Raw genomic sequence first — 25,668 nt, forward strand, 5'->3', positions numbered from 1 at the left:
TTTGAAACCATGGATACAGATAAAACACAATTGATAAATCGTCATAGATTTTTGAGAGTTAGAACTCGACACTGAGATCGGCGAAACCAGATGTAGAAAACAATGGGCTGATTTCGTTGAATAATGGTATGTTGGTAGGCTCTGATATATAGTGCTCTCGACTGAAGGATAGCTTCATTCCGAGGGAGAGCCCTGCACAATGAGAGATAATGATATAAATAATGAAGTTCATGATGAATTGCGAACAACTCACTTACATTTGCCCCGGGCTTTTACTCCAGGGATGAGGGGGTAATGAAATATCTGGGATAATAGGCCCGCGCCGGGTCCAAGGATTTGGTCAGCAATACAAGTGGGTTCCATCCTTGCTTCTGAGGTGCTCGGGGCGCTATTGGATTCCTTTCAGCTGAAAGACTGGGGTATTCTTTGAAAGCCGAGTTTGAGGAAATCGAGAGTCATCAGATGACTCAGCAGGCTTAGCATCAGAAAACAGGGAATATAAATGCGCCTGCCCTTGGAAACACGACTTACTTTGAAAACAAGAGTTGTCTTTCGAACGCGATCGTTCAATTCCCTCCCCTTACCAATGGGACCCGTAGAATTGTCCAAGGACACTAAAGGAAGGAAATGCCACCTTTTTGTGATCACCAAACCTTTCTCGCCAAGTAAGGCCTAAACTTTTGTGGCTGAAATGTTTGAATGTCAATTATTGGCATAATTAATGAACAAAATATGTGACTAATATCATTTTCGTAACCATTGATAGTATGTGCTTAAATCCAGGCATTTAGATAAACTTAAAATGACTTTAAACATGTCTTAAAGTACAACAACTGAAAAGTAGTAATTTTTTTATATCAGAAAATATTGACTTGAAGGCCGCTCTCTTGGCAATAACCGTGGAGTGCATTGATGGCATTTTAATTCCATGGCTGAATCAGCCAAGAGAACCAGGTCATCTGCATATTGAAGATATTGTACCAAAAAATGGTTGATGGTGGGGCCTTGGTGGGTGAGGGCTTTGGGCAGGTCGGACACATAAAGATTGAAAAGAATTGGCGATAGTGGATCCCCCTGCGGAAGGCCAACGGAAGTGAAGTAGCAGGGGGATAGGTCCGCACCAGAACGAATGGAGCATCTGAGTCCCGCATAGATGTTGGACAGCAGGACAAAGATTGAACACGGAACTCCTCACAGTTGGAGTTTGAGGAATAACCGCGTTTGGTCCACCCTGTCGAATGCTTCAGAGAAATGCACAAAGCATCCGTACACTCTCCTCTTATTGCTGATGTTGGAATGCACAATTTCATGGAGGAGAGTAGCTGCCGTGGTGTTTGAGTGGCTTGTCCGGAAACCAAATTGGAATTGGGGAAGGAGATCCCTATCCTCGGCCAATCCGGAGAAGCGGGCAGCTAGTAGGGTGGACATCATCTTCAAGAAGGGGTTCTCCAGGGCGATGGTCCGATGGTTGTCTGGAATGTCCCTGGGCCCTTTCTTATGGATGAAGATGATGGCTGACTCCGTCCACTCTGGTGGGAAGAAAGAAGAATGGAGGGCGAGGCTGAAGAGATCTTGGAGGAGTGGCTGAGCTTGGGTACGGAGAAGTGAAAGTTGGAAGGGAGAGACCCCTGATGTTGAGGGGGCTTTGCTCTTCATCTTCTTGAAGGCCACGTCCATCTCGGGTTCCGTGAAGGGCTGCAAAAGTGGGTGGTGTTCTTCTGGGCAGCCCTGGACCTCCTCCACTACTGTTTCCGATGTTGCTGCAAACAGTTCTTGACAGTGGAGGAGGAATTTACTCACTGGAATCTACGAGTTAGTGGCAAGCCTTTTGGCATGTTTGTACAAGCCCGCCATCCAGGACGAGGCCGATGAGAGTAGGTTCTCCACTTCCAACCTTTGATGGGCTGACTCGGCGCTCCGCAGAGACTTGTGATATGCAATTCTTGATATCACATATTGCTCCCAAGTCTCCGGTGTTTGGCTTGTTTTGGCATTTCGCACTTTTTTTTTGGAGCATTTGACCACTCAGCTCACGATGGTAGGGGCTGAACTATGGGGTCCTGAGTCCTCCTCTCCTCCTCTGCACTGAGGAGGACTCTTTAAATGCTTGCGAAATGCCTTGGGCCACTGCAGCTGGATTGCTCACAACCCCAGTGTTGATGGATAGCTGTAGGGCCTCAAGTTGAGCCACGCACTTCTGCACATTAACCACGCACCTCCCATTTCGAGACACGCCCAGATGATGGAAATTTCTGAGCATCTTGGGGGTGACTGAAATCGGGAGGTGATCAGACACGGCCAGTGGATGGACGAAACTGGCCGGAGATGGAATATTTTCTGATATAAAAAAATTACTACTTTTCAGTTGTTGTACTTTAAGACATGTTTAAAGTCATTTTAAGTTTATCTAAATGCCTGGATTTAAGCACATACTATCAATGGTTACGAAAATGATATTAGTCACATATTTTGTTCATTAATTATGCCAATAATTGACATTCAAACATTTCAGCCACAAAAGTTTAGGCCTTACTTGGCGAGAAAGGTTTGGTGATCACAAAAAGGTGGCATTTCCCTCCTTTAGTGTCCTTGGACAATTCTACGGGTCCCATTGGTAAGGGGAGGGAATTGAACGATCGCGTTCGAAAGACAACTCTTGTTTTCAAAGTAAGTCGTGTTTCCAAGGGCAGGCGCATTTATATTCCCTGTTTTCTGATGCTAAGCCTGCTGAGTCATCTGATGACTCTCGATTTCCTCAAACTCTAATTGATGAACCCCCTTTCTTGTCTCTCTATTCAGTATCGGACTGGGAGTCTGAGACGGACCACCGTGAGAACATCAATTCACCGGAGCAGACGGAAAATGTACCCGGTTGTTCTCCGGTACAATCTCCATTACAGGCCGGCTTTCAAAGAATACCCCAGTCTTTCAGCTGAAAGGAATCCAATAGCGCCCCGAGCACCTCAGAAGCAAGGATGGAACCCACTTGTATTGCTGACCAAATCCTTGGACCCGGCGCGGGCCTATTATCCCAGATATTTCATTACCCCCTCATCCCTGGAGTAAAAGCCCGGGGCAAATGTAAGTGAGTTGTTCGCAATTCATCATGAACTTCATTATTTATATCATTATCTCTCATTGTGTAGGGCTCTCCCTCGGAATGAAGCTATCCTTCAGTCGAGAGCACTATATATCAGAGCCTACCAACATACCATTATTCAACGAAATCGGCCCATTGTTTTCTACATCTGGTTTCGCCGATCTCAGTGTCGAGTTCTAACTCTCAAAAATCTATGACGATTTATCAATTGTGTTTTATCTGTATCCATGGTTTCAAAAAATCCTAACCAAGGTGTTGGATTTGTTCGTCACCCGTGAAAACAGCTTGCTTTCCACGAAAAATTTGGCCGACGCTGCCAAAGAAAGGCGGCTCTGGTAACTCTGTGCTAGAGCTCTCGAACGGTGAATACATTCAGGGGTCTCCACTTACGTGCAGTTTTGTGTTCATCTGTGAGCAGTTAATTCTCGGTTCATCCCTTTTGATCAAAACCGCAACCATAAGGCTAGGCAATCAATCAAGTCTATGGCCACCGAGCGAATCCGATTTCTCTTCATTCCCCTTTTTATGGTCCATGTCATAAGCTCGCCTGGAGGGGGGGTTTCCCATGCCCGAGAATTCACATCCAAGGATGCCCATATTTTTGTGCAGCAGAAGGGCGCGAGCACTCCTCTGTCCGACGTCATGCCTGGGGGAGTCAGAGGGAGGAATTCACCCGATGATTCCTCACGGGTTCAAATCTTGTTGGCCCTTCTAGACAGGTTGAGCCATAGACGACGGACGCCTCCCTTCGAGGGTGGTTTCAACCCCTCGACGACTCATCGCAATCTCAGGCCACTGACCCGTGTCTACTCAAACCTCGCGCTCGTCTTACCCTGGGTTCAAATCGGGTTCAATCCTTTGCGCGAATGGGGTCTGGTTTTGCCGGGATCTGATCGAAGGGTAGCCACGGATCCCAAGTGTCCGCCATTTTCCACGGAAATGCGCCAGTTTTTTGGAATTAGACCAAGGTACGTGGGTTAGCTGGAGATAGTCATTGCCTAGGTTTAATTGGCTAGCCAGAGATGGTCATTACTTGGGTTTAATTGGCCAGCCAGAGATGGTCATTACTTGGGTTTAATTGGCTAGCCAGAGATGGTCATTACTTGGGTTTAGTTGGCTAGCCAGCCCGTCGTCGTCAGACTTGACGCAAGTCCCAAAATACTTGAAAGGGAAAATATCTTTACTACGTCGGAATAAACTAAATTGAAGCAAAACCATCTGAATTTGCAGTACCGAAGATTACCAATCACATGATGACCAATGGCCTTTTCAAGGATAACTCTCTGAACCGTGAAAGGTTTAAGTAATCCTAAGAACATTCTGCAAATTGGCTCATGTTTCCCTAGATCCTCTTGAATTTGATCCGGAATTACGTGAACTCAAAAAACCCGGCTAATAAGTATTTTCTTAATTAATCATTTCTACATCACCTAGAAACACTAGTGGTAACTGGCGGCCGAAATGTGCACTAGCTTAGTAAAAAAAAGACAAACCTATTTCTCCCGCGCCATCCGGGATAGGTTTGACCTCCAGACTGATTTGGGGTTGTATCTTGTCATACTGAAGCCCTCCTCAGGTTGATCACACAGATCATAAAAGTCTTGAAAATTCTGATGAAACCTTTGTTCTCCACTTCTTGTGCATCCCTCCCCCGGCTTCTCCGTAGAAAGCCATCTGTTACATTTTGCGGCCTGGGTCAAATCCATGTCCCTTTGAGCCAAACACTGCAAGGCAAACTAATCCCTTGGGAAGCGCCTTGAAGCGATCCCATTTTGGCTCTTTTGAACTCATCTCAATCCTGAGGTGACGCATGTTTGTGTTTAACAAACAAAGACAAGGAGGAGATCTTGATATCATTTATTTGCATTGAATGTGGCTTCTTGTGCTCAAATCCGGATTGTTTGGGTGGCTTGCACTTGATGAAGATATGAGGCCTATAGCCCACACATGTAATTTAAGAAAGGTTATGCTATCCATATGTAGCGGCCGAAATCAAACAACACAAATCCTTAATGGTTCACTCATATTTTCGTGAACTATCGATCATAAAGGTCAAAGATGCCACAAAAACGTAAACACGGTCGGAGGAATTATCTGTTCTTGGGTCGTAGATTTCAAACATTACTCTTTCCGGTTTGGTGCGCTCCATATCAACGGCGTCCTAAACTAAGTTTGGGCGGGAAAATCGAACCATGAAAGCTCTGTAACATCTGGTTCCTTCCAAACCAGTCCTGATTGGACACCATTTCGGCATCAAATGTTATGCTCTAGATTTGGAGCCACCGGCTCTTGCCAGAAACGTGAACTTGTTAACCGGGCGATGATATGTTGGTGTATTGAAGCTCTATAGATTACGAGCATCTTGATTTCCCGTCCGGATGCGAGCGCTCATAGCTACTCCTTCCTTATCAAGATAAACTTCAATGATTTTGGCCATTTTCCACAAATTCCTTGGAAGGTTCTCTTCCTTGAGTAAAACCACATCTCCTACGCCCAAATTGTCTTGGTTCTTGGTCCATTTCGACTTTGGTTGGTGTGGTTCCAGGTATTCTCGTCGAAAACAGGCCCAGAATTGGTCCGCCAAGAACTGAGTTCTTCTCTATTGTCTTCTACAGTACAAATCATTTTTCTCAAAATTTCCCAGAGGAGGAAGAATCACGCGTGTTTTTTGCGTGAGTAGCATCGCCAAATTTCAGGGGAATTAGGCACTTAGGTACTCCGTCGTTAGGGGCCTCAAATTTACAATATTTTCCACTTCACACAAAAGAGTTACAAACATCTCGTCATTCAACACATGGCCGTGCTCTTTCATGAGGGAAGACAGAATAGAGCGCACGGACCGTATTTCGCGTTCCCAAACTCCCCTGAAGTTTGATGCAGAGGGTGGGTTTCTTTTCCAATCTTGATATTCTGTCCCTCTTTCTTGCAAGAATACAGCGACAGCGTCCTGATTCATCTCCTGCAGGGCTTCCTTAAGCTCTCGGTTCGCACCCACAAAGTTGAGCCCAATCCAATCGAATGAGTTGCATGGGTCCTCTTCTGGAGATCATTCGTCTCATCACCGAAATGTAGGATGACGTGTCCAAAGAGCTTGCGACCTCTAGATGAATCGCTCTCGAGTTCAAACAAGAGAACATTACGCCACATCTTTTTCGTCCTTTCTTTTATTGCGGATCGTTAATGGGCCAAAAAAATCCACTCCCACGTAAGAAAATGGAGGAGCGCTTCTTAATCTGTCCAATGGCAAGTCCGCCATGACGGGTTCCTCCTGTTTCCCTCGCAAATAGCGACATCGAAAGCATTGGGATATGAATTTTCGGACAACCGAATTTCCTCTTGGTACCCAATATCCAGCTAGTCTGATCGCATTCAAAGGTATTCCCCTTCCAGAATGGGCAACCTCATGATGTGTTTTACGATGAGCTCGGTGACCTTGGCGTGTGTGGGTAAGATAATAGGGTTAACCTCTTCATTGACAATCGATTGAGTCTTCCTCCCACCCTTAAAATGTCATTCTGGTCTAGGAACGGGGACAATCTGGAGAGAGGGCTTTCTTTTTTGGCCAGTATCCTTTGATGAGCTTTCATCCGGGCAGGTTTGCTATTCGAAACAACTTTAAGTGTGCAATTCTGAGCATTCACTTGCCCCAAAATGCAAGGACTTGAAAGATCTGGGAATCGTGATTTCAGCAAGGGCTTGGAGGTCGCTCAACCACACTAACCACTTTGTCTTAACGTCCCCAGGCACATGCTCGTCCCATCACAGTCCCAAGGAATGCGCTCCTTTCAGAATGACCCTCCCCAGCACAAAAGGGGCCGTAGCTCCCAAAGGATCGTATATACTTGAGATGACTAACAACATGGCTCGCAGGGTTGTCAGAGGCTCCTTAACATCCACCGAAAAACCAAAGCTGTTAATTTGAGTGTGCCAGATCACTCCCAGGGCCCGTTCAGATGCAAGTTTTGTGTCCTCTAGGGGGAAACTCTTCAGGGAGGGATCTCGAATATCTTCGGGTAGGGATTCCAGGAAAGCTCTTGAATTTGACAAAAATTTAGTCAGTCAAAAGCCACCTCTTGCAAAAAGTTCCGTCACTTCCTTCAATATTTTGATGGCTTCCTCCACAGTTGGTGCACTCTTGAGACAATCGTCAACATAAAAGTTCCTCGACGCTTTTACGGAATCATTGCTAAAATGCGTTGCATTGTCGATTGCTGTGCGCTTTAGGGCATAATTAGCACACCCAGGTGAGCTTCGACCTCCAAAAAGATGACGGGTCATTTCAAAGTCTGCTAATTTCTTCGTCTCGTCATTATCTTGAACCCAAATGAACCTCAAAAAAAGTTCATACCTTCATCAGGAACGCTTACTTGGAAGAACATTTGTTTGATGTCGGCAGTAAATGCAATTGGCTCCTTTCTAAATCGCAGAAGCACACCCACCAACTGGTTAGCTAGGTCCAGGCCCGAAAGAAGTGCGTCGTTTTTAGACCGGTTCATCACTTTGTTAGCACAATTGTGGACAACTCTGAGTTTGCCCTTACGAGGGTGATAAACGCCATGATGGGGAATGTAGTGGCATTTTTTCATCTCTGTGTCAAACAGCTTGTTCCTCTCCACCTGACGAGCATAACCACGATCAATGAGCTTATCCATGAACTCGAAATAATCCTTCTTGTTCGCATCACTTCGTCCAATTTGCTTCAAAACAATTTTTGTCCTGGTCATGGCCATGTTGCGACTCTCGGGCAAGATTAGGGGCAGAGTTTTAATTGGCAATGGTACAACGTAGGCTTGGTCATGGAATGTAGTTTCCTTTTCCACTATTCGAATGAATTCTAAATCTTCAACTGAGACAGTATCTTGAACACCCATAAAGTCAAATGAGGCAGGAGGCTTAGGCATTTTGAAATCAGAATCGGTCAAATTTGACAACATTTCGACAACACCTAAATCTTTGATTTTTTCTTGACCAACAATTCTAGATTTGCGATAATTCTGTTGCAAGACATGACTGACCTAATCTCCGTGGCTCCCATGGGTCTCAAAATACTCCATCCTAGCTTGGTTCGCACAGCGTAAGGAGCAGCAGGTTTCGACTCGTCCGCCACAATAACGTTCAGAGGGCATAATGCCTCCGGAGTGTCGGCGCCAATGAGTAGGATAACTGGGAGACTCGTGCCCATAAGCTTAATATCTTCCACAAACGGCTCAAAAGCAGGCCACCGCCTGGCAAATTCGGTAGTGGTAACCTCATTTGATCGCAAGGGAATCTGATGCTTCGTATAAACGGACTTCAGTCTAACTTCTTGGGATTGATCTAGTTCCTGAACGCGAAGACCAGAAAGAATGGTTGCCACCGATTGAGACTCGCCATTAATCGTCTGAATTGATATCTGGGTTTTTGGACCACCATCAATTCCGAGTTGCCCTTTAAGCAGATCAGCCCGTCCCGTCACTACCTTGTTCAAGGCTTGGATTTCGGCGGTCCTCCCGCTGGACTCCTTTTTGCGTATTGGATCATCTCGGCGAGCTTTGAACTCGATTTGCCTTTGGGTCTCATTTCTTTCAAGCTCTTGCAATTCCATTTTGACAAAGGCCTCGCTCGGCCTGTCGCTCGGCCTGTCGCTTGGCCTGTCGCTTGGCCTGTCGCTTGGCCAACTCAATTTCGGCATTAGCCTTTCGCTGAGAAGATCCGATTGAGGATCCACCACTTCACCACTGACTGCCCAACTCATCGATCTCTTGCCAAAGGAACTCTTTCTCGCCATCGTCTAGGGGGTGGGCGTGGCACCCGTGATGGGAACCATCTCTTGCCAAAGCGTAGTTCGTGGCCATCGTGACCACAGTCTAACCAACACAGGCCAGGGGATCGCTCGGAGACGACCGGATCCAATTATTCACATTTGAGAACGAATTCTTCAAGGTCCTGAAACGATCAATCGAGGTACGACCACGCCCTCGCTCCAACCGCACTTCGTGTTTACTAGTAATGTAGCGGCCGAAATCAAACAACACAAATCCGTAATGGTTCACTCATATTTTCGTTCACTATCAATCATAAAGGTCAAAGAATTATCTGTTCTTGCCTCGTCGATTTTGAACATTACTCTTTCCGGTTTGGTGCGCTCCATATCAACCGGGTCCTAAACTAAGTTTGGGCGGGAAAATCGAACCATGAAAGCTCGGTGACACACCATACCTTGATTTAATCAGTGGCTGTATCAAAACGTAGCTTTCCAAATTGAGCTTGATGCACTCCCATGAATGAGCATGTGACCAATGCTCATATTTGGACCCGTTTTCTACTGTGTGATATGCAAGAATTCAGAAAACTAAGCTTAGTTAATTCATTTCACATTAATATTATGAACGCCAAAATGCTTCCAATGGCTTATCAGTGTGATTTCTTTCATGTTTTGCAATGGGAAGTACACATTGTTGAGTAAGTCAAGGTGGGTGTCAAGTTGTTAATGATATAGGTAAATATTTGATTACTCTTGTGGTCTGTTATAACCTCAACTTTAAGGTGCACTAAACTTTGATTTGTTTTTCGTTTTTGTTCTACATTATTTCAAAGGTAAAACAATTAGGCATTGGTACCTCCAATTGGTGGTCAAATATCTTGCGATTTTGTTAACAATGTCCACCGCGGTAGGAACGCAAAGTAAAGGATTTCATTCATTAAAAGTAAGCAGAAAAAGTTGTTCAAGAGTTCAAGCACAATTGGAAGCATGTTTTTGATGAATGGTAACAATCTTCTTGTATTTATTTCATTCTTTCAAAGTTCATGAAGGCCAGGTGCATAGACAGGACTTTTAGATTTGTATGATTCATTATAGTGATGAATCCCTACTATCTTGATAAAACAGCATTCAGTTGCACACCTCTTCTAACTTATGGACTAGAGTGTATCAGCACGCCAATGGTCCAATGGTCCATCCCAATCTGATAAGGGCGGCCAATCCGGAGCTTTGCCGTTATGTATTCAAACGGCTTGCATTTTCTTTCTTGGCATTTGTGCTATGAATGACGTGGGATGGGCCCTTGCGCAACCTAAATTATTCTATTTAACGTATATGTAATAACATATAATATATTATAATAAATAGTAGAGATTCATTACTATAATGAACTATTACGTTCATTTTGACGCCCTTGGGGATAAACACGGGCATCACATTTCCGTCAGAAGTAACCAGGCCAAAAGCCATAAGGTCATAACCATGACCTTCTTGATGTTGGTGGGTGTGATGGCAGACCTCGGCCTTCCGGACCTTGCGGCCGCCCTGGTGTCCCCGTTCTGCTCCATAATCACGCTGATAACCTTGTTAACAAGATTTAAACTGTGGCTGACCCTCTTAGCAATGTATTTAGCCAGTTAGCAGGCCTCATAGAGGGTCTTGATGGTCATTCGAGCGTTTTCAACTTCGTTGACGGACTTGGAGTCGTTGATTCTAAAACCGACCCAAAGTAGAAAATTGGATCATCAATGGAATTGGATGAAAAATCAATTTGACATGATAGGTCAACGTCAAGGGCCTCCATACCTTAGTTCAGCTATGTTGTCCAAATACTATCAGAGAATGCTTTAATTTGGAGACTGGTGAAGCTCAGAAATATCGAGGCTTAAAAAATAAGATTCTCTAGAATATGAAGAGCTGTAATTAAGGTATCCCTACAACTCTTCCTTAACAACAGGACAAAAATAACAATAATTGTACGACTCTTCTTTCAGTTTCTATTTTGCTCGATATAACCTTGTTTGAAAATGCAAAAAATCAATGCGCATACTGTAGCATCCGGGACTATCTGGAATAAAGATTATTGATATCCGACGTGATCTCTTCATTTCCAAAAGTGAAGGACATAACACGAACAGGTGTCTTGTCAATTCATGCTCAGGTTCGATGGCAGGCTCAAAAAGGCCGGAAGAGGCAATTACAATAGCAATTGTCCCACAACGGGCTTCCTTGTGCTTGATGTGGCTGCCTTTAAGGTAGATAGAAACCACCAAGCCAGCTTGTGGTGGCTGAATGACAGAGAAGATTGGCGTGAATTGGGCAGGCCTCTTTTTGGGAAAAATGACTTCAGTGTCTTCAGCCACACTCAGGATCACTCCAGGACATGGTCAATGAATTCATTTCATGACACCTAAAACATGTTGATATGGATCCTAAGGTGTTCAATCTGAGGGGAGTTCCAACGAAATCGGACATCGAGTAAGGCTATTATCCTGATTCCCGAGGTCTTAAAATCAATGTCTAGACGTTCAAGCCTCGATGCACACGCTGTTCACTCTTTCTGGAGGTCATCCCTTCCCCGGACGACCATGACCCGGGAGGAATCTGTTTGTATTCATTACAGAGCTAGTACCTACCATCTCATATGTATGGCTACGTCTAAAAACTATTCTTGTTTCAGAATTGAAACCAGATGCAACTATTCTAACCTTTCTACAATGAAAGATCAATGTTCGTCTTCATGAACTTTGCCAAGCCGTCTTCTCTTACCGGTCTTACTCTGTAGAGCACGCGGACTCGCTAGTCCAGGGTCTCTAGTCCATCCTATCCAATGTCAAGAACATGATAATCTGACAGATTGCGAGGTGTCACATTCTGTCATATTATCTTGTTGTCGAGATGGGGTAGTCAAATGGTTTGGGTTTTGGATTAATTTGGTTTAAAAAATATCTGTCAGTTCAATGAATTCAATTTAAGATACGTGGCAACAATAAACCGTGTTGGGGGGTTACACGTCCTTTGTACCTTGGTCCTTCATCATTCGACCGGCATTCCGAAATATGCAATCAACACTGATGAGATGAACCGTGATATCATGATGAAATTCATCCCCGAAGAGATTCAAAGAATTTTTCGAAATTTGAAGGAGGTACTGACTGTCTTTCCGATTACAGTTGAAGTCGACTCAAGAGTCTAATTTTTTTGCGTTTTGTTGCAGGATTCAAAATCTGGGATTTCATTTGGGAAGTCGTCTAATTCTCCACCCTCGCCAAGGATAATGGGCAGTAATCCAATTACATGGAACTCTCTGGAACAAGATCGTGCCACCTGGCCTTCCAAAAATCATTCTGGTAGAAGAGAAAACTGAGGCCATCTTAGGGAGGGTTTGAAATTTGTCAGTTGGGACAGCACAATTTCATAAATTAATTTTCCATTTATGCAAAAACATCTGTTGAGCCATTCACATGAATCCAGTTCAGGTCATCTAAGTAAGAGAAAACTTAGTAACCAGAAATATTTTATTCTGATAAAAGAGGACATTTATCTATTTCGTTGATTAGTACAGTTTATGTTTAAAAACTCCCGAAATCCCGGGATTGTTCACGTGGTGAACTTACTTGTTTGTTTGCTTTTGGGTAAATTTTTCAATGCTAGTAGCCCTAACTTTGTTAGAGTTCGTCGTTGAACTGCTGGTTATCAAAACATTCGTACTGTTTCAAAAGTTAGAATACCTCAAAACCTGCAATCTAAAGGTTGAGAGAGGTATCCGGCTCGGGACTCCTTCCCGACCTTTCTCAACGACATTTTTCGATGCTAATCCCTCCCCTATCTGCCAATACTTTAAAAGTAATGATTAAAAGCATTGAAAATTTGAGCGCCAAAAATGTGTGATGTTGATTTCTGGAGCACCGAGCTCCAATTTCAGAGATCACCAGAAGATACAGTAACATCAGTAAAATAATAATTGTGTCCCAATGGTGTTCAAAAATGTTGTAATAAATACGGTAAAACAAAATCCGAGATTGTGGAGTGTCTGCCTGAGTTATCAGAGAAGTGATGGCATAGAGCATAAAGGTTTCATCCAGAGGTCGGGAAAAATATGCAAAGAGACGACTTTTCTCAACACTCTTATTCATTGTTTCGTTTACTTTAACGCTCAATTCTGTGAAAGATGGGGATTCATGACTAAAAAGTTTCTATTTCCAGGAAAGAAAAAAAACATTAACGGGATGTTAAAAGAAAGTGATACCGAATCAGAATTTGACAACATACATCATCTTCAAACTGATCCTGACCCAGGAGTAGAGCCCATCCACTCTCAAGATACTCGTTTTGTTGCGGTGTTGGTTCTTTTTATCACAACATTTGCTGTCTTACTGTCCGGAATCTTCGTCCTTTGTGTTATTTGTTTAAAGGCCAAGCGCGTTGAAAATAACCAATCCGTTACACCTCATTCATATCGACATCATCCGACCGAAGTTCCCCCTTGGTTCTCAACTAATTCAAAAGATTACAACTTTTCCAAGACTGTTCTGAATTCTGAAACTTCCCCCTCACAAAGCTGCGTCTCGGATCAGGTGAGTAAAGAACCCATTCCATTTTTGATAGCCTCTAATGGAACACGATTTAGGTCCTCGTCGAGGATGATTCCATACCGTTGTCCCCATCCTCAAATCCAAGTCACGGTGCTCCTTTAACCGTTACGAATAATCCGCCCAAAATTGGGAAACACATAGGCCTGACTCATACCCAAAAATTGCAAGGCAAACTCAATGTAAGGAGGGCTCGACCAAACGGGTAAGAATGTTTCTTTCAAGAATGAGCTAATTTTGGCAATTTTGCCTTTAATTCATTGCCATTCACCTGGCTTTTGTACGAATGAGGTATATTTACGTACATTTGTGCTCGAAATAATTTCAGAGCCGGAGCTGTTCCGCCCGTGATACCATAACATGAATGGACCTACAATCAATACTCTAACACCCGTTAAGGCTCTTGTCTCGCATATGCTTTTGATGTTTTTCCAAATAGATATATTTTTAAACTTTCATTTGCATTATTGATGATCTTTTAAGGTTACCGGTACTTACCTGTGGTGGCGCTGTCAGAACGAATCGGGAGAGCTCGCTTTTCTTGTACGAAGCATAATTTCTCTTCTCTTCTACGCTTATCCGTCAATGGAGGGAAGAGCTGTTGTGTGTTGTAGTTGTCTAACTTGGTCTAGGTATTTCTGAGACAAGCGCCATTCCGCGTGAAGTTGTGGTGTTATAGTGACTCTCATTTCCTTTCATAAATAAAACGTTAAGTTTTGGTATCTCTGAGATTGTCCCTTGAGAAGGACGGTTGGCTTTTGGCAGTTTTTACCTGCCGGATTTGCACCATGCCGGATCTTAAATCAAATTTTGGAAGATTCCTTTGTTCGGTTGCCATTTTTGAAGCTTGCGTCCACTCAACGACAATTAACGCCAAACAGGAATTAAAGTCGTGGTTCGCCGACTTTACCGACTTGAAATATGATTGCAAAAGGAGCGACACCAAAGACGTGGCGGTGGATCAGGTTGATGCCGTGAAGATGGAAGGACCGGGAGGAGGGAGTGGAGAAATATTTTCCATCGTCGATTGCTCCCAACGTGGAGCTATCTTTGGTTACAATTATCAGGTAAGAGTTTTTAACCCTTCCTCCAGATACATTTACCGCCACACTTACATGGCTTAATCAAGGGCCGCTTGATTTTTCTTGCTTTTTGTTGTTCTTAACCAGTCAATGACATCCACAATTTTAACATTTTTTTTCTTGAAGAGCATGGAGAAGTCGAAGGTCAAGCGAGGTCCTTTCAATGGCCATGGCATTCTGACCTTCCCGAGCCATATCAACGATCACGGGAAATTCAAACACGGCTTTAGAACGGGCCGATGTCTATCAATTTCCCACCCGGGTATTAGGTCAATTTCGGGCAACTTTCTGGCTGATCAGTTGGAGGGGCGAGTGATACTCCAATTCAAAGATGACACCATCCTAGTTGGTCATGCGGAAAATAATCACTTGGTGGGGATCTTGCGTTATTTCGACATGGAGCAGAGGAGAGGCTTCCTAAATGCCTCTGCAATCGATGGTGAGATCTTTTAACACCTGAACTCATAATAAGTTGTTCCGTCATCATTTGAGCGATCGTTTAGGAACACCGCTGCTCTCCAGCCAAAGCAATGGATATCACCTCTTGTCCATTTCGACGGATGATCGAGTTCTGCTGACGAAAGACTTTGAATCGTTTTTGACTTGCCAGTCTACCGGCAATGTCTATCTTCAAGACTGCCATCAAGTACTCGATATGACAATTGATCGGCAGCAATGCGATCTGTCTCTACGTGATATCGAACAAGCGCCCGAATCTTTTGCCTTGAACCTTTTGACTAATGAAAGATCAAATGCAGACGCAGGCCCGTTGCATTCGTCATTTTGTGCCAATTCGAATTGGCAATCTAACAAGACATTAGTGGCCATGAATCATTGGCTGCTGGTTATGCAGTCCCATCTGAGCAATCCTTTTTGGGATAGTCCATTTGAAGGACAGGCTCTAAATTGGGAAGACCCAACAATATACATTGAATTGAATCATTACAAATCCAGAAGGGGTTTAAACTCGTTCCCGTGTACCATATCCAGTCACAAGATGGTGTTGCTGAAATGCCAAGTGCGCAATGGCGTGATTCGGGCCAAAGTTCCGCGCTTCCAAGCCATTCAGCTCCAACAGTTCTGGAATAATCCTGTCGTTATTTCCTTCGAGACTTCCCTTCAAAGTATGACAAGGGGCTCTGATCAGACTGCAAGCTTTTTGACGGAAGAGAACCAAATCCGACACGGCTTAATTGGTCGATTGAAAAATGGTCGACTCCATGGCCCGGTCAGGGGGTTTGGACGCGTGAGCAACGACCAACACAGCGATTGTGGGGCGAAAATTCGTGGTGGCGAGCTCGCCTACATCGGCCTATTCAAAGATGGGGTGCCTGTTGGACACAGCTGGCGAGGATTAATTGGAGGTGCTTGGATTCATGGGGAGGTTGGTATTGACGGGGATTTCACGGGCGAATCTATCACCTACGTCTATCCAGATATGAAGACTGCTTTTGTGGGACAATTCAAACAAGGAATTATGGTAAGCGAGGCCCTTTACGAAATATCAACGTGGCTTTCAGCGTCTATCAATCTAATCGAATCCAAATATCCAAAAATTGCGTGCAAAACACCACCTCGTATTTTATCCCCTAAAAAAAGGAACGAGTTAATGGGGCACCCGCACGTTGTTTCGTGAGCGCATATTTTAAGATGCGATCAATACCCAGTTGCACCAACTGCGGGTATCAGATCGTTTCGGGAAAGCACAGTTTGAAATGCGACTGGGTAAAATTTAGTACTGTCGCATTTCAAAATTTGCGTTCACGAAACCACGCGGGGGTACCGCAAATTTCTGGGCTCAACAATCGGGCATTGAATCCAGTAATGCTTTCTCTTTTTGACAGGAAATTCAAGAAAAAAGGAAGAGTGGGGGGCGGGTGGGGGGTGGGATAAGTGCCATCCATTTGCTCCTTTTTCAAGACAGGTCGCTCGCTGCCTTACTGTTATGGTTTTTATTTCAGATTTCGGCCCAAGAGAGTGAAGTCACGGGCGAAAAATGTCAGAATGGTATCAAGATTCTTAAGTTCTCCTCGCCAACGGGACCAAATTTTCATTATAATCCTCCAACTAAAAATTCTTTCGGCGATCAGCCTTTACTAAGTATGAGACAAGGAATTATAAGGATAATTTAGTGTGTCCTGAAATTTCCCCACAATATATCTACCCTAAAACCGTGAGGATAGATCTCATGCGTTAGGCTAGTATTTATTTACGTAGTCACTCTAAGTGTAATACACCTCTTAATGTGATTCGTCACACTGAAATATTTTTCCTCCAATTTCAGTCTACATTTTTCCCTACCCTTTACGAGTTTTTTTTGTTCAAAGCATCCACGAAGATTGATTTTAGGCTTCAGAGTAATTTACGTACTTCTTGTGGTGATACACTCATAGGGTTTCGATTTAGGACAAGCTTGGAGAGTTGTTAGGCAGCCTTTCCCCTAAACCGAAGAAAAGTTCCAATCCGCTTTCAAAAAGGCCAATCAATAGTCTTGATGTTAACATCACTTTGCCTAACGAACCTAGACAGTACATAAAATCTAAAATCTAAGGCCGGAAGTAAGAAAGTATTCTGGTGTAAATAGCGTCTTAAACCGATGGCTGATCCAAGTTGGTATCTAAGATGGCTGTATTTCATTCTTTGTTCAAGGCCTTTTATTTTGATAGAGCTCATCAAAAGAGCGGTTGTCGAAGTCGGGCATAGAGAGGAACGGAATTTCAGGACAAACTATAAAAAAGTACCATTCAGTAGACACTTTAGATTCACTTTTCCTTTCTCACAATGCAGTTTTTTCCATCCTAGGAGATCCGTTGGACGTCCGATACGTGCATTTGAAGCCCTCAGAAGACTTGGACAATGCAGGAGAAGGAGCTTTTGCAAAGTTTGACGTTCCCTCGGAAACCACCTTCTCGCTTTATAGTGGTCGTATCTTAAATGACACGGAATTAACGAACCTCCAATCCAGGCAAAAAGCCGAACTCAAAGAAAAAAATCTGACCAATATCCAGTTGGACGCGGCTTTACAAGACCTTTATAAATACAGGTAGGGATGAAGACCATCGGTCGACAGTTTCTATTGTTGTTGTTGTTTATTCAGGGTACGCGTTGGGGATAAGTTGAAATACAGTGAGAAGAAATGAATGTTAAAATCAACACGCGATCCCTAAACGATTGTGCCTGTGGTACAATCATTTCGAGAGTGAGAGCAGAGTAAGATGATCCATTTTACAGGCTCAATATGGAAACTTGCTTAAAGAAAATCGACATACCTCCTGCCTTTGGACGGACCGAGACGTACAATGCTACAGTCGGGCATAAAGTGAATCACCACTTTCTTCCTAGCGTGTCTTTCACGACCATAGACAGTGCCAGGTGATAACTATTGAATATATCCATCGGATTGAGGTGGACCATTGTTTCGATCATGACCTTTTTAGATTTGGAATCGTCATGGCCATGAAAACGACTCGCAAAGTGAAACAAGACGAAGAATATTTGGTCAATTATCAATACAGCCCTTCATTTCCGTTGCCTTGGTTCCAAGAAATGTATCGAAAATTTGCGCGGGAACATCCAGAATTAGTAAGTGAGGAGATATTGGTGGCCTTAAATAATCCCAAGGAGAACATCACTCCAGACATGAGATCCGAGGATATCCAAAATCTTACGCCTTCCATTGCACTGACTCACCCTAAGTCAGAATAGGGAGGTCCACTCCAGCACGGGGTCTTTTGCCAATAAATGTTTTGCCGATAAACTTGGAGTTCGATTTCTTCAATCCCATATTAGACAAAATGGATACCTTTCGCATTAAACGCATGTAAGAGTTTCATAAAGTCATCAATATCCATGGTACGGGCGCGTTTAGCTTTGAAATCAATTTCAGTGAGGACCTCATCGATGAGTGCCTTAATGTCCACGTTGTCGGGCAAAGGACGATCGGCCAATGTCAAATGAACGCGATAGTTTTTTTCTAACATCAAAAGCACGGTGGTCTGGTTGAAGGCCGCGCTCAGGGTTTTGTTCTTGCGAACGAAAGCGATTCGGGTCAGACCATCCCACTCTTTGAAGTTAATGGGCGGGGGCGGGTTTCGAGGCTCAAGGCGGACCACACTTGATTCAACCTACTCCAGAGAAGAGAAAAAGTTAACAAGCACATGTGGCGCTTTCGCATTGGAACCGACCCCACTCACCTTGGGAGGCGGGCGAAAATTGCCTTTGCCCACTTTCATAACGTGATCTACACGAGCCAGGAGCTGGGTGTTGATGGAGAGGCGACAATAGAGTTTATCTCCAGGTTGGGCCACGAGCCTTTGGGCGAATTCGCGTTGAAACATAAGCACGGCACACCGGAAGAACGGACGATGAAGCAACAGTTTAAACACCAAGGGCGACGAGATCTGATAGGGCACGTTGGCCACACACGCGTCAAAGAAGGGCAGATCTGTTTTGATCACATCGCCCACCATCAATTGCAATTTGGACTGGAGTGATCAGCGTAATTAGTTGAGATCAAACCGGTGGCGAGCTGAACCCCTCCGGCTTGAACAGAAGGTGCGAGCGAATGATAAAGTTGGATTTACCTGATAATTGGTGCCTTGGACACGCTTTTGGAGTTCCGCTACCATCCGGGGATCGACTTCACAAGCGATGAGTTTTTTGCACTTTTCCAGGGCTCGCACACTGAGGTTGCCCGTGCCCGGACCGATCTCTAACACCACATCAGTGGGTCTCAAGGCAGCCTACAAACAGACAGACAAATAGACTGAGACATGAGGATGGACCATAGATTGGGTTATGGATGGACCGACACAAGGACGTACAAGGGGCCAATCCCACGCTCTGGTCGATCCATCCTTGTTCAAAGAATCTAAGCCAAATGCAGCCAAGCATTCAAGCATTCATGCATGCATTCATTCATTTCTCCCACGACTGCTGGGAAAAAAAGAGCGTGGATTTCTTGGGATCAAATGTAAACCAACCAACCAATATGTGCCCGATCTAAACTAGAAATGAACTAACATCATGATGACTTGGGGTGATTGGCGAGACTGGGGAGAGTGATACTGCTTGGCTGCCTGAAGGGCTTGCTTGGGAAGCTAACCCATCCCCTTGGACACGTACCTTGTCGATAATGGCTTGCACCACTAACGGGTTCTTCAAGATGTGCTGTCCCAGACCCGTGTTAAACACCATACCCTGTTGTCCACCGCATCCAGCCGCCGCCTCCCGCCCCCCTTGAGCCGGATGGGCCGAATTGGACGTGCGGCGAGATTTGCGCGAGGATTTCACTTTTGGCATGACTGATGAGTCCGGAACAAGTCCGTGCTGATCGTGCTGATCGTGCTGATCGTGCTGATTGTGAGGAGGGAGCTCCTGCTGCCTACAGCTGCTGGTAACCAACTCTTTTTTGTTCACCCGTAATGAACAACAAACTAAGGTTGCGTGATTTTTGTAATTAGGCTGCGCAACGGCCCATCGTATATATATATATTGAAGAGATTTTATTCCAGATATTTCAAACTCCTATTTTTGTTTGCTTTAAAAAAATCGATGGTGGGTGTGAAAATTGAGAATTTGTTCGCCACTAAGCTTATGACTAATTTTTCAATTGAGCCAAAACAGTGTTATGAACAAATTTAGTTGATGATAGGCAAGTTGTGTTAAAAAGAGGCTGTACTGTATGAATTATTTTCTTTGCACCTCTATCTTAGTGTAATTTTGTTACTAAATCTCAAATTGGGTGTTGCAAGTTGTACTAAGGCCAATAACCCAACTTCTTAACATATGTCATCCTCCCAAAGGCCTAAATTTCAGATGCCAGGAACTATTTCAAGTCTTTTCTTGTTTTTTTATGATTTGATGAACTACTTTTGTAAATGTCATGTCTAGGGGTATGGTACCAGGCATTTCCTTTGAATGATCAACTAGAAAGCACGAATTAATTAGTTCAACATTTAGAAAGAGAGCGGTTTTCATATTTTGTATTTTCAATTACTTTGCAAATATCTTATCTTGCTCATTAACTTAGCCAAGATTTTGGATAAAGGCAATGCTAATTTAAAGATTAATGATGAAGTTCAAGTTCAACAAGACAAGACCAGGATTGCAACAAAAAACGGCAACATTGGAGGCAGGGCTGAATTTTGTAGGCCAAAAAGTACATGAAAAATGACTCCTTAAAGTATTAAACTGCAACAGTTATTCCAACATGCCCTATTAAAATTCTTTGGTACAAAACAATGACACAAAAAGGTCCTTTTAGGATTATTAGACACCGAAACTGTTTTTTTTCTTTCGAAAAAATTGGTCAAAAAGACACCTGTGTGGACAAAAAAAACAAAAAGTGACACAGATATTTGAACTTAATACACAAAAAAGTCTCAAGTAATCACTCTTATTTCACTATATCACATAACCTCAGATCATTCATAAGAAATCTAATCACTTTTGTTTGTATCTATCTGTCTTCAAATATTTCCAAGGGTTTTGAATGAATCCAAGCAGTCATGATTATTCCTAACTAACCCTCTTTTTCCCTTTTTGGCCGCTAGAGTTTGTTGAATTCTTACCTCGCAGCCCGTATAGCTTTTTTATTAATAAATAAAGTCCATTTAGCAATTTGATCTGATTTAGTGTATCATCATCCATCAGCATTTGTCATCATCAGAATCTAAGCATATAATGGATCCACAGTCTGACCCCACTTCCCAATGACCATCAGGTTTCACTAGTAATCCGGGACCAGAGGCTATTTTTGCCATAGAAGGATCTTCCTTGGCACGGGCTTCCTTTGTGTCATTCCTCTTGTGGGACTGTTTTCTTTTTCGGTTCTTATCATTTGCTCTTGACTTTGGCAATGATTGCTGGGACATGAACTCGTTTGTTAGGCAGGAGGCCGGTACATCAGTTTTCACACCTATTATAGCATTCTCCACGTTGACCTTGCCCTCGAGCGTACAATTGGATGTCTCATCTTTTTGTCCTGCAGTTGGAACCGTGCCTGTTACATTATCATAGGAGGTCAGGCTGGAATCAGGGCAAACGTGATTCTCATGCTTGAACATTTCAGGCGTGGCAGATTCCAAATAGTTTTTGCACAATCCACATTGGACCAGGATAGCTCGATCCTGGCCGTGATCAGTTTGAAAATGCTCCAACATTTGATGGTAATCACAAGTTATAGAACAACAAATAAATACGGAAGGGGATTTCTTCTCATTACCCATTGCAGGTTGGACGATTGGCTTCACATCATGCACAGATATTCCCGGTATTCGTTCAGTGACGGAGAGCTTGTTGAAAAATCCATGTTTGTTGCCTAAGTGATAAACCAAAGCCGTTCTTAAACTTGTGCTGAAGTTGCAGTTGGTGTCTACGCCACACTGATAGTGCGGCATGAACCGGGAGCCATCGGGTGACAGATGCAGAGCTTCGACACCCGGCAAATTTTTGGCAACGTGCTCTAAAAAGTAATGCAAAAGTGCGAAAGCGTGTAGTGTGAATTTAGACTCGCCACGATTGCAAATGCCGCACTCCACATAACTGGTATCTTTGGTCTTGAGCTCGAACTGTTTCAACACATCTTTTTCTATATCACGCAAAAGCAACCTGCCTTTTGGGAGAGGTAGTCCCAATTTATGTTGAGCAAAATACAGAATTCTCTTCAGGCTGTTCTCTTCATCTCGCTTGGTCACATTGCTCATGCCATCAACCCGAGCACGGTTTTGCCGCAACTCGGTTAAGCGACGATCAATGCGCAAGACGAATTCATGGTGCGTTTTAGCCAAATGGAAGAAAAGGTATCGACTCTGACTAAATTGTTTCTGACAATTTTGATAAGGACAAAACCATGTGTCCAACCAGGGAACATCGGCATACTGGGTCTCAACAAAATGCGATAGGGCATGGGTGAGGAACACACGACAATTAAATTGCCTTCCACCTGGAAGAGGTCGGAAGACAATGACTTTATCGCAAAATTCACATGCGTATCTATTGCAAGATTCGTCCGTTCGCCCTGACTTAGCCGAGCATGATTGATCAGTTTTCAATTGACATTTTCTTCTCATCTTCTCCAGGGGTGAGTTTGCTTCCGTGTGCAGGGTGCAACTCGATTCATTTCCAGATGTCTGTTGTTTCCTATAAGTGGTGCTAACGTTGTCTGAATCTAACAGAGGGTTTAGGTAGATTTTGGCCGGGGTATTCGATTCGGAATGACTTATCGAAGGTAGGTTTGGGTGAGTGTTGGTGGATGGAGAATGAATCGGAGGGACGGAATGCATGGACACTTTGAGATCCTTGCAGGAAAATGAGTCAATGGATAGGCTGCGACATAATTGATTGAGGAGTTCGGGCATGGCATCTGAGCTGGAGCCTTCAACCATACATTGGCCGTGATAGAACAAATGTACGAGTAACTTAACTTCCTTTGTACAAAAATCGGGCAAGACAATTGTGATCTGAAAAAAAAATACTCTGAACAAAAAGCCATTCACTTATTTATGTCAACCCAGGGAACTTCTAGAGTAATCTCACCGAATCATCTTTGCGTGAGCCCCAAAAATCGGCTACCATAGCTTGATCTTGCAATGATACAAATTGAAGTTCGGGAGTTTGTCGAGTGGCAAATAAGCGCTTCAAAAACGTGGAATGTTGGCCGAATATCACCTGAAACATTTGGCCATGACTAATGAATCAAAGCGTTTGATGAGCATTGTTGCTTAAATTCATATTCATAAAGTTCAAAGTTTTAGAAAAAGGTCTGTTCAAATCAAAGAGTGATGTTGCATGACTGTGATGTTTTGAAAACAAAAAGAAGTTGCAAATGGTGAGAAAAATTAGCTGCTGAATATAATTATGTAATTCTTGACCAATGGAAGTCAGTAGAACGTGAGTTTGCATCAGTAAGTCATATTCATATCAACCCAATATATCACATGATTTTCTTTCATTAAATAATCTGAGCACCTGTTGTGACGATTCTTTTTAATTCATTTGATTTATTGGTGGTATCATTGCCTGTACGAAGAATAATACAACAAGTACTGCACATTGGTTGAAAGTTTTACATTAGGTTCAGTTTCGATTTGCAGATATTTATGACGTAACTTTATTAAGCAACAGACAAATGATTCAAAAAATAATATTGACTACTGTCCAAAATATAACAAAACGGAATGTTGAAGAAACTTGCAAAAGAAAGCAACGGGTATTTAATATGTTATATTAACGAAATCGATTAAAGGACTCGATTGAAATAAAGGATTATGCTTTGGAGCTATGCAATCAGGCCAAACCCAATGAGATTTTTAACACGTTCAAAAGATGGATACGAAGAAACATCCTCCCATTATTTTACATACGATTTGTATTCAGAATAATTACATAATAATAAATGGTTAACGACGCGTTTCTGTGGTTTTGTCCTGTTTGGTAGGTTCAATAAGCCATATAACTCCCAAAACTGCATGTAAAGCTCAGTACATACCATGAAAATGCAATCAAATATGTGACAAACTGCTTTTAGGGCAAGGGCATGTTAGGGCGTTTTAGGGCAAGGTAAGGGCCATTCTCTTTGATTCGAGGAGGTAGGTACGTTTATGTGACATATTTTTGGGGTGCTTCTGAGGAAAAATATCTCATCAAAAAATATTGTTCCGAAATAACTAAATGATTAGCTATACTGTAACTCGCTCAAATGACATGGCATGACATGACATTGATGACCATGACATTGTCCTGGATATAATATTTGTTCTTACCTGATGAGCTCGAATGCAGCCATCGCGACATCGGATCTCCAGATCGGCCAGGTCAGTTAAAGACGGATGACTTAAGGCAGCAATGGACTCGACCAATGAGCACTCTGTCTGCCAACCCCTAAAAACAAGAGTTCGATTAGGTTAAAGCTATTTACACATTGCGAAGCATTGGTCCGTCCTCTATCCTCCACTCAATTGCGAGAAGTCCCATAGGTACTAGACTTGACGAGTTCGTCCTCGTGAAAATCATCTTGATTTATTGGGTTTGTTGAATGCAAGATGATCAAAGAGAGAGCCAAGGACTCCTAGGACCCATCCTTACCAATTACCTTTGAATCAATTGCCTTGGAGCCATAACGTCGGAGGTCGTGGTATCGACAGCTTTTTCCGTCCAGTTGATGGATGGATTAGAGATGACGGGCGAGGAAATAGATGAGGACCAATTTCCCCGGAAAGGCTTTCCCCGGTAATCTTAAACTTGAGTTGCCGGAGGCCTGTTTTTGAAACGCTCTTCTATCTCGGATTTAAGGCTTGGCCGTTACTCAGAATGTGCATCTATTGGGCACTTCCCTTAGCGTATTTTTATACTGAATAACGTCCAAGCACCAAACTTGGAGGTAAGCCCTTTAAGAAACTCTCCCAGCAGCAGATGAGGTTGCTTGAGTGCAAGTGACCAACATCCCGTTGTAATAAAATATCAAACGGACTTTCAGCGTCCGATTTTGGTACTTTTGTTGCGTGATTACAAAAACATGGCATTACGTTGGATGGATGGTTTTGATGCACACCCTGACAGTTTTCATGAAGCCCCACCTTTGTTACTTTTAATATTACAAGACCAAGCCAAACCAGCAACAGGCTAAAAGGAACTGAAGGGTCAATAACTTGTTCCATGATTATGGACAGTTGTTTTGTTTAAAGCTGAAGATGGCTTGTTCAGCCAAATAAAATGCCCTGTGGACTTATAAAAAAAGGCTTTGGTCACCTCGTTGCTAAGGCAAAGGTCTTCAGAGATGTTTGCCCATGTAGGAATGGTCAATGATCTTTCATAAGCTATAAATAACACTATCTAAATTTGTGAAGTAAGTAAAATTTCATTGAAGTAAATTCACAAAGATAGTGGGTGGTGCTTGTCACATTTACAAACAATTCTGAGAAATTCCAGCTTGGCCTGTTTCACTAATTTAAATACTGGTCTTACATCGTCGTCACCCTTCGGCAAAGTTGATACATGTGTCCTTGTTCGTGTGGCGAATCGAATTTTCAATTAGGCAAGAACTAACCAGTTCCATCCGTGAATCTTGGTTTCTGGGGCGTGATAACCATCCCCGGTGCCAAACAGTGATCGTTCTGAGGCGTTTCTAGGCCAACAGGGCCTAGAAAGAGCCAT

At 43.3% G+C, this 25,668-nt stretch overlaps 3 protein-coding genes and 1 long non-coding RNA gene across 5 annotated transcripts; 1 reads left to right on the forward strand and 3 right to left on the reverse strand.

The window, feature by feature from the left end:
* Positions 1–10,754: 10,754 nt before the first annotated feature.
* LOC131883282 (uncharacterized) lies at positions 10,755–15,237 on the reverse strand. The gene is made up of 3 exons (XR_009373603.1): positions 14,205–15,237; positions 13,931–14,124; positions 10,755–11,250 (listed from the first exon to the last, which is right to left on the reverse strand). It is a non-coding gene; the product is annotated as an uncharacterized LOC131883282 (long non-coding RNA).
* On the forward strand, positions 13,928–18,219 carry LOC131883271 (uncharacterized). 2 transcript variants are annotated; one of them, XM_059230706.1, is made up of 8 exons: positions 13,928–14,064; positions 14,147–14,499; positions 14,641–14,953; positions 15,018–15,994; positions 16,476–16,614; positions 17,317–17,557; positions 17,746–17,886; positions 17,952–18,219. In XM_059230706.1, the coding sequence occupies exons 2-8, from the start codon at positions 14,221–14,223 to the stop codon at positions 18,217–18,219; spliced, it is 2,358 nt and encodes a 785-aa protein (XP_059086689.1). In that variant the 5' UTR covers positions 13,928–14,064; positions 14,147–14,220. The 2 variants fall into 2 exon arrangements, with proteins under 2 accessions (XP_059086689.1, XP_059086690.1); XM_059230707.1 differs by lacking the exon at positions 13,928–14,064 and having other exon boundaries at positions 14,105–14,499.
* Positions 18,220–18,267: 48 nt separating this feature from the next.
* LOC131883280 (probable dimethyladenosine transferase) lies at positions 18,268–19,895 on the reverse strand. Its single transcript, XM_059230718.1, has 4 exons — positions 19,639–19,895; positions 19,098–19,256; positions 18,708–18,998; positions 18,268–18,638 (listed from the first exon to the last, which is right to left on the reverse strand). The coding sequence occupies exons 1-4, from the start codon at positions 19,813–19,815 to the stop codon at positions 18,300–18,302; spliced, it is 966 nt and encodes a 321-aa protein (XP_059086701.1). The 5' UTR covers positions 19,816–19,895; the 3' UTR covers positions 18,268–18,299.
* A 1,128-nt stretch (positions 19,896–21,023) lies between these two features.
* On the reverse strand, positions 21,024–24,871 carry LOC131883274 (uncharacterized). The gene is made up of 4 exons (XM_059230709.1): positions 24,608–24,871; positions 24,279–24,396; positions 23,053–23,184; positions 21,024–22,976 (listed from the first exon to the last, which is right to left on the reverse strand). Exons 1-4 carry the CDS (start codon positions 24,631–24,633, stop codon positions 21,165–21,167), a joined length of 2,088 nt encoding a protein of 695 aa, XP_059086692.1. The 5' UTR covers positions 24,634–24,871; the 3' UTR covers positions 21,024–21,164.
* Positions 24,872–25,668: the final 797 nt, after the last annotated feature.

The sequence above is a fragment of the Tigriopus californicus genome, chromosome 7 (assembly GCF_007210705.1).
Source record: "Tigriopus californicus strain San Diego chromosome 7, Tcal_SD_v2.1, whole genome shotgun sequence".
In the NCBI taxonomy this organism is placed as follows: domain Eukaryota; kingdom Metazoa; phylum Arthropoda; class Copepoda; order Harpacticoida; family Harpacticidae; genus Tigriopus; species Tigriopus californicus.

Coding starts and splice junctions, on each gene's coding strand:
- LOC131883271 (XM_059230706.1), top strand. CDS start 14,221: ATGCCGGATCTTAAATCAAATTTTGGAAGATTCCTTTGTTCGGTTGCC. Junction 14,954..15,017: donor AAATGCCTCTGCAATCGATG/GTGAGATCTTTT, acceptor GCGATCGTTTAG/GAACACCGCTGCTCTCCAGC. Junction 16,615..17,316: donor CGGCGATCAGCCTTTACTAA/GTATGAGACAAG, acceptor TTTCCATCCTAG/GAGATCCGTTGGACGTCCGA.
- LOC131883280 (XM_059230718.1), bottom strand. CDS start 19,815: ATGCCAAAAGTGAAATCCTCGCGCAAATCTCGCCGCACGTCCAATTCG. Junction 18,999..19,097: donor TCCAAGGCACCAATTATCAG/GTAAATCCAACT, acceptor TGATCACTCCAG/TCCAAATTGCAATTGATGGT. Junction 18,639..18,707: donor ATTTTCGCCCGCCTCCCAAG/GTGAGTGGGGTC, acceptor TCTCTGGAGTAG/GTTGAATCAAGTGTGGTCCG.
- LOC131883274 (XM_059230709.1), bottom strand. CDS start 24,633: ATGGCTCCAAGGCAATTGATTCAAAG. Junction 23,185..24,278: donor GCTGCATTCGAGCTCATCAG/GTAAGAACAAAT, acceptor CAAATGTTTCAG/GTGATATTCGGCCAACATTC. Junction 22,977..23,052: donor GCTCACGCAAAGATGATTCG/GTGAGATTACTC, acceptor TTTTTTTTTCAG/ATCACAATTGTCTTGCCCGA.